The sequence below is a fragment of the Myotis lucifugus genome, unplaced genomic scaffold (genome assembly GCF_000147115.1).
Source record: "Myotis lucifugus unplaced genomic scaffold, Myoluc2.0 scaffold_92, whole genome shotgun sequence".
NCBI classification, from domain to species: Eukaryota; Metazoa; Chordata; class Mammalia; order Chiroptera; family Vespertilionidae; genus Myotis; species Myotis lucifugus.
Genome location: NW_005871140.1, coordinates 36,116 through 44,198, shown reverse-complemented (window position 1 = coordinate 44,198; position 8,083 = coordinate 36,116). Strand labels below are relative to the sequence as shown.

General features: G+C 37.1%; 1 protein-coding gene across 1 annotated transcript in view; it reads right to left on the bottom strand.

Moving 5' to 3' along the window:
- ANO3 (anoctamin 3) overlaps positions 1 to 8,083 on the bottom strand; it is a 129,697-nt gene that overhangs the window by 108,983 nt on the left and 12,631 nt on the right. The window contains exon 2 of the mRNA XM_006091589.3: positions 2,088 to 2,246. Within this exon, the coding sequence (XP_006091651.1) occupies positions 2,088 to 2,240 (153 nt within the window). The 5' untranslated portion in view covers positions 2,241 to 2,246. The remainder of the gene's footprint in view (positions 1 to 2,087; positions 2,247 to 8,083) is intronic.

Sequence of the window (8,083 nt, the reverse complement as noted above, 5' to 3'; positions counted from 1 at the left end):
CACTCTTTCTGGATAATTAAGACCATTACAAACTTTTGATCAATAATAAATACAGTGGCAGAGCTGCCTCAAACTGATTGTCGGACTGCAGTGGGAAGGCCAGGGAGGGTTGGGGGACAGGAGGGAGGGGAGTAAGAGATCAACCGAAGGACTTGTATGCATCCATATAACCATAACTAATGGACATAAGACACTGGGGGGTAAGGGAGGGCAGGGGCTTGTCAAGGGTGGGGGGGAATAAAGGACACTTATGTAATACCCTTTGTAATACTTTTAGCGAAAAAAAAAAAAACAAGTGCTGGCGAGGATGCAGAGAACAAGAAACCCTCGTGCACTGCTAAAAAAAAAAAAAAAGGAATTAATTAGCAGAGATATTTTAATATTGCTATTTGCCCTTTCTCTATAATAGAAATGTGAGAGATGAAAGGAAATTAGTAAAATATATATGAAAATCATATATAAATTTATTAATAAACAGTAACAAAAGGATATAACAACAGCAGAGGCATGATATAAAAACAACAAAAACATGATATGAAAACAACAAAAACATGATATGAAAACAACAGTGATGCAAACAATGACTGATAAAGAGATTTAATTTATTCTAATATCTCCCTGTACATTAAGAGTGAAAACACTTTCAGAGTGCTTGACTAATTTCCCTTGTGATGAAGTACTTAGAACTTTAACTGTAACATCACATGCTCTTCAAACTCGAGAGAAAGCAACATATAACTGACCATGTGCAAAAACGGGTTCAGGTAGGAACATACCTACTCTGTCTAGAGTTTGTCCTTGTGATTTATTAATAGTCATCACAAATGCTGGCATCATGGGAAACCATCGTCAAATCAATTTAAATGGGAGGCCAGTGTCAGATGGGGACAAATTAATTCTTGGAACCAGAACAGCCTCTCCCTCTGCAGATCCTGTTAATACTTCAGCTTCGATAATGTTAGGTTGTAATCTTTTGATAATAAATCTGGTGCCATTACAAAGACCCCATTTACTATTGAGATTTCTCAATAGCATGATGATTGCACCCACTTTCAATTTTAATTTATGACAAGGCATTCCCGAAGGAGTAATACTATTCAGAAATTCGATGGGGAAATTTTCCTTTGTTTCTTTGTTATGGGGTGGGGCCACAACATTAGTAACAAAGAAATAGAATTAAGACTTTATTGTGCAGAGCCGCTACAGTGTTTTGGACAGTTTCAAGCCTTGGACTGATGAGAGGGCACAGTCCTCTCATTGCCACGTGCAAGTCCCAGCTTGGAGGGCAGGGCCCTCCCAGCACAATTATAGCCAACAGTTGTAATTGTAAGCTTGAACCTATGGTCTGAACACGTGGCCCCACGTGCCTGAGTGATGTGGGCTTGATAGAGTTCAGGGCGCATGTAGTTGAGTAGGATTGAAACCCAGGAGAATGTTTGTAAACATCTTGGTCACGCCCTTACTTTGTTTCATAGCATCTGCTATAAAATAAAGGCATGGCTATGGGCGTGGTCACTGTCTCTCAGAGAAGCAGTGTCCCACCGAGACCTGGCTTTCATTCTCTTGTCTGTCTTTTCTAAGCCTTTCAGCCACCCCACTCAGGTTCACCCCATGCTGTCACGGCAGACTTTATAAAGATCTGCCTCCATGCTCCCAGGGCGGGTTCCTGCCTCAAACTCTGCCCTTACAGGAAACAGCTCCGGGAAACAGCTGAGGGGAGGGCGCAGCCGTTGCCAAGACAACCCCTGTAGGACTGACTTCCTTCTGCTAGGTCATGGCTGTTTGTCTGTATGTGACGAACACCACCCATGGTTTTTATATAAGTAGATAATTATTTCACCTTCAATTTAAAAAAATGTAATAACTGTTATTCACTTTGAAAAAAATAAATTTACAGAAAGGCACAGAGTATAAAAGGAATACAAATTTAAATAGACCATACATAGTAGGTATTTCTTTTTTATTTGGGAGAAAATAACTATACATTTTATAAAGCCATGTGCTACACACTTTTCATACTAAAACCTAAAAGAACATCTTTCTTTCAGCATATTATATGACACAATTAAGATTATTAAAACACCTACCTCCTTTTCCAACATCAAGCCTTCTGCCCTGAGGTTCTTTTCAAATGTGTTTCTTTTGTCAAACTGTATATTTGACTTTCTATAAACCAGAATGTAATCAATCCGCTTTTTGCCATCTTTGAATAGAAGTCCACTGGATGCTATGTAATTCATGTCATTCTGCAAATAAAACAATGATTGTTAATAGTGGGGTTAGACAAGCACACACATTTTGATTTCAGTCACTTCTATTTATGTACTAGCAATCCAATATCAAAATATGGGTTTTTACATTCTAATTATAAGGTAGGTAAAGATTATTTTAAACATTTGCAATCCACTGAAGGAGACAAGCTAGGAAGTGATGAAACAGGATTTGGAATTGGGCAGTCTAATACCAGAACATGGGTTCTCTGATGCTGGCATCAAAATGCACATATTTTATTCAATATAGCCCTGTATTATCTTATTTAACATTCACAACTTGCATTTCAAAGATAAAGGTACTATGGCTTAAAAAGCATGAGTACTGAGAACTGAAATCAACGTTATTTCCATTATTAAATGATATGTAGACCAGACATTATTTTCCTAAACCTCTGTTCAATAACACTAAACCAAACAATAGTTTCTGAGCTGCCTGCACCATGAGGTTCCCATTTCCTTGCTGGCTGTCAGCTCCCAGAACATAAGGTTGTGATCCAACTAAAACAGCTGACTTATCAACACCACTTTAAGGTCTGCACCTTGCTCTCCCCACCCACTTCAGCGATTTTTCAGATTCTGCTCAATTTTCTACCCAATTTCTGTCTTGTGAGACTTACCCTAAGGTCCTGGAACTGTTTGAAAACTCCTCTCTGACTTCACCTTTTAAAACGCTACTAATACTACCCAGGTGGTATCCTTATTTACTGTAACTTTAATAAAATCAGCCTTATTGATCACAAGATTCTCCTGATAGTCTTCAAAGAGTGGGGGCTTTACCGGTATATTGCCCAAGATCACTGAAGAGCCAGGACTTAAATCCAATTTTGACTCCAGCTCCATGTTCTTAGCTGTTATATATGTTGGCCTCCTTTCTCCATATTTTCCATCAAACTACTTAAACATTGTATCAACTCTCTATTCCATTTTCCCCATAAAGGCATCTTTGAGATTCAAAAAATTTCCTAGCAGTTCGAGAGCTATCTGGAAATTTCTACTTAAGTCAAGAAACAGAATTTCACCAACTCATACAGAAGCCCTCCCTTATCACCTCTTATCCATGATGCCCTGGAAATACCCCTTTCCCAAAGTCATTACAAACCTATGATTATGGCACTCTTTCATTACTTTTCTTAATTTTATCACCAAAAAACATATCATTTAAACACTTTATTTAGTTCTGTCTGCTATAGAACTTTATGGATATGCAAATTATACAATGAATACTTTGTGTCTGGGCTGCTTTTATTTAATATTATGAGCATAAAATCCAGTCCTAATTTTCATATATTTATAGTTTCATATATTTATAGTTCACATTTTCACTATTATAAGATTATATGAGCACAACAAAACTTATTTATGCTTTCTACTAATTGTGGATATTTAGGCTGTTTCCAGTCTTGGCTATTACAAATAAAGCCACAATAAATATTTATTAATGTATCTTGCAATACACATGTGCATCCATTTCTACCAAATCTGTAAACTAAGAGCAAAATTGCTAACTCACAGGAAATGCTTACTTTCCACTTCGTTAGATAATGCCAAACACTCTAAGTCAACTTAAATATCTACCAGTAACACTGAAGTTTCCCCTGCTCCATAACTTTATCAGTCTTTAAAAAATATATAAATTATGTTTAGTCATTTTGTGGCATGGTGCTTAGTCATAATTTCCTGGAATTTAATTTGTGCCTCCATAATTACTGATGCCATTTCTAATGATTTGTTTTTCTATTCTGGATGAGCCCTTTGACAGTAATATGTATTCACATTTCAAATGTTTGTGGCTGAACTTTACACAATTAGATGATGTTTTGAATTATTCAGAAATTCTTAATTTTAATGCAGTCAGATTTATTGTTAAGTGTTTTTCCATAGTTTATGTTTTTGTTTCTTTCAAAAAAACTTTTCCCTATTCCTAAGGCATGAAAAATTTCTCCTCCTTTATCTTCCAGAAGATTTATCATTTGTCTTTGGCATTTAGATTCAAAGTCTACTGGAATTGATTTTGTTGCATAAGGCGTGTGGTAGAGGTCACATTTTATTTATTATTTCTATGTGCTTATCCAATTGTTCCAGCACCTGTACCAAAAGATTTTTCTCCCCATTGCTGCAATCTTCCTTTGTCCTAAATGTAACTTCTATATATGAAAATATTGAATATTACAAAAATATTTCTCATGAAAATGTATTTGTGGAATATGTATAGTTCATTGACTGACTCTTTGATTGTTGAGATTCTATTGGCTATTACAAATAAAACGCTAACAAACATTAACCTGTATATTTGCAGTACACATGTACATACATTTCTATCAGTTATGTACTTAAGGAGAAAAAATTGCTGATATATTATTATATAAATACTTGATTCAATAGTCATAACTATAGCTAATGTTTATCAAAGTTTTTCTATATGCTAAGCATTTAGCCAAGCAATTTTATATATCAACTAATTTAATGTTTTTAAGAACCTGGTATGTGAGCTCTATCATTAGCCCAGCGACCTATACAAGACAACTGTGCCCAAGGCCAGCCAGCCAATCAGAGGTGGAGTGTGGAGTAGAATGCAGGGAGTCTGCTTTGCAGCAGCAGCTCTTAAGCATTGTGTTCTGCAGTCCTTCTGCGTTCAGTGAGAGGCTTTTACTATTTTCATTTTACTATCTTCTCCCCTGACTCTTGCTCTGTATTACATGTGTATATTTCATAACTGTGACATGCTACTGATTAAAAGTCATTACTGACCATGGAATCAATCATTTTATAATTAACAAGGTATTGATTTCATTTTCTCCCAGAGACAACATGTGATATTTTGGCAACGAGTTCTCCATAAGGCGTTCTGCTTACTATCCAGCAGGCGATGGATGACACACTGACTTTGAAAAATAAAAATATGTTTTCAGGTTCACAAACTAGTATATCACCAAAGGAACCCAAACAGTGCCTTGTCATAGAGCCACAGAAGGCCCAGCAGGATAACAGCACACACGGGGCTTAGGGCACAGAAGAGCTGCATTGCTGATTGATGCTCTTTGGCACAAGGTGGGCCAAAAGCAGAATTCCTAAATCTGACATGAAGCTTTTTCCCTGGTAGTGGGCTACCAGCAACTTGTCCCATCTGGGATTCTCATAGGGATTTGTTCCTCTCCCTTTTACTTGACACTCAGAGAATGTGCAAGCTGAGTAGCTGTGTAACCCCCAGATTAAGGAGGTTCTGAAGAAGCAGGGCTGCACCTCTTCTCTCACTGCTTATGTTTTGGGGGATGTAGGGGAGGAAACGAATCACTGCTCCCTCCCTTGACCTGGAGGCAGGTGCTTGCTTGTGGATTCTGCAGCTCCACCAGCCCACAGGATATGTAATTGATGGGACAAAACTGTTTGCATCAAGTGGCAGCTTCAAAATAGCATATATGTTGAAACAAAGCAGTAACAGACAGCACCGCAGACATTCCAGACTCAAGCCAATCTTGATCTCCATCTCATTCTTGAGTTTCACTCTCCCAGGAAGAAGACATTTTTATTGTCTAAAGTTTTACATATGTCTTCTTTTTCCCAATTGACCACCCCTCCTCACCCCAGCCATTCCCACCCCAGGCAAGCCCCCACCACCCCAGTGTCTGTATCCATCGGTTATGGTAATATGCATGCATACAAGTCCTTTGGTTGCTCTCTAACCCTCCCCTCCCCTACCATTTGTCTCTGGATCTATTCTTGTTCATCAAATTATGTTGATCATTATATCCCACACATGAGTGAGATCATGTGATATTTATCTTTCTCCGACTGGCTTATTTCGCTTAGCATAATGCTCTCCAGTTCCATCCATGCTGTTGCAAATGGTAAAAGTTCCTTCCTTTTTATAGCAGCATAGTATTCTGTTGTGTAGATGTGCCAAAGTTTTTTAATCCACTCATCTGCTGATGGCACTTAGGCTGTTTCCAAATCTTAGCTATTGTAAATTGTGCTGCAATGAACATAGGAGTGCATATATCCTTTCTGATTAGTCTTTCTGGTTTCTTCAGAAGAAGACTTTTAGAAGAGAGACACTTGGGAATGAGTAGTACGTTATCAAACAGTGTTTGATAACTTCACAGCATTCAGAGCCTCATAGTTTATTTTTAAATCATATTAAAATTTTAAGCAGTTTAAAAATGATTGAGCTGCTAAGTGAAAGAAGCCAGTCTGAATACCAGAGGGCAGAGATCATTTAGGTCATCTTACAGTCTGTCACAGTAAGGTTTATGAATTAATTAAAATTAAAGAACTCGTTTAAAATATTAAAAGGTTAGCTCAGTTGGTTAGAGCATCATATGGATATGCCAAGGTTGTGGGTTTGATCTCTGGTCCAGGCACATACAAAAAGTAAACAATTAATGTATACATAAATGGAACAACAAATCATTGTCTCTCTGTTTCTCTCTAAAATCAATAAGTAAAAAATTAAAATAAATGAATTTTTTTTAAGATTAAAAGTTTGATTTAAAAAAGAAATCTTGGGAAATGCTAGATGAGGGAAGGAAAGCTATGGTCTCATTCATCAAACTCCTCAACAGAACTACTGGGGGATAACTTCACAGTATGGGAAAATGTCATAACAGAAGAAAGAAAAAAGAAAAAAAGAAGAAAATGAAGGGGTCTGGGTTTTACTCCTGATTCTGTCCCTGCTGAAATGTACTTAGGCAACTGGCATTTCTTCCTGTTGCTCAATTCCTCTACCATGAAATAAAGTGTGGGTGTTATTATAAGTAAAGGCCTTTGTAGCTCTGACATTCCATGATGCTCTTCTTCTCCTGAAATGTTTCTCCAAGGGGCTATTTCCTCAGATCTCTCACCTCTTTCCACTGACTCCGGCTAGGGTTTTTATTTCTGTAAAGAATGCTGCTCACATAAATGTCTGGCAGCTGAACTCACTCTGACGTGATCCAAAGGTCTTCTCAGGGAAACCGGTAAATGACATTTGAGATCTGTTTTACTTCTACCTGAGTAAGCACCTTTAACATCATGAAGGAGAAAACAGGAGTCTAGGGCTTCTCTTATTGCAAAATAAAAAGCAGTCTCCGAGCTAATTCCATGTCATCAAATTTCACAAATCAATTGGAATACGAAGCACATACTTTGGAATGTGGTGCTCTTTTTTTTTGACCACTGAAAGGAAGTCTGAAGGGGAAAATGGGAAGATATAAAATCCTCCTAGTAAAATTTAGCACCAAGTTGGAGGGTCAGGGCATAAGAAACAAAAGCAGGGCTGTGATTCCAGCAATATGTCAAACAACATTTCAACACCCTCCTGCAATGAAAGCTGAGAAGTGATGGATCAAAGAAAACATACATATGTTGAAATTCTTAGAGGAATTAGCAGGGAGGTATGTAAAACTGGTTTCCAGGCACGAAAGAGGAGGAAGAAACCATAAAACATGCAGGCAGGTTCATAGTGTGGCTGCTCTGCACAGGATCCAATATTCAATAACAAAAAATAAGAGTGAAAACAAACATTTATAAATTTAAAAATAAAACATACATAAGTAATAAGCTAAAGAAATAAAATTCAATGAGAACTAGAAAATATTGAAAGCTAAGTTACAGTCTCTCTATTAAAGTATGCTGATCCAGATGTACTAGATATCCACATAAAAACATTAGTTTGACTCCTTTAGGTTTTATTCAAACACCAATTCTAGGCTAGAAATATGCCTACAAATTTATGGTAAATGGACTTTCAATAAGAGAACTAAGGAAATTCAAAAGGGAAAATGGTCTTTTCAACAAAATGATAGACAGCTGTATATCCATGTGCTAAAGAAATT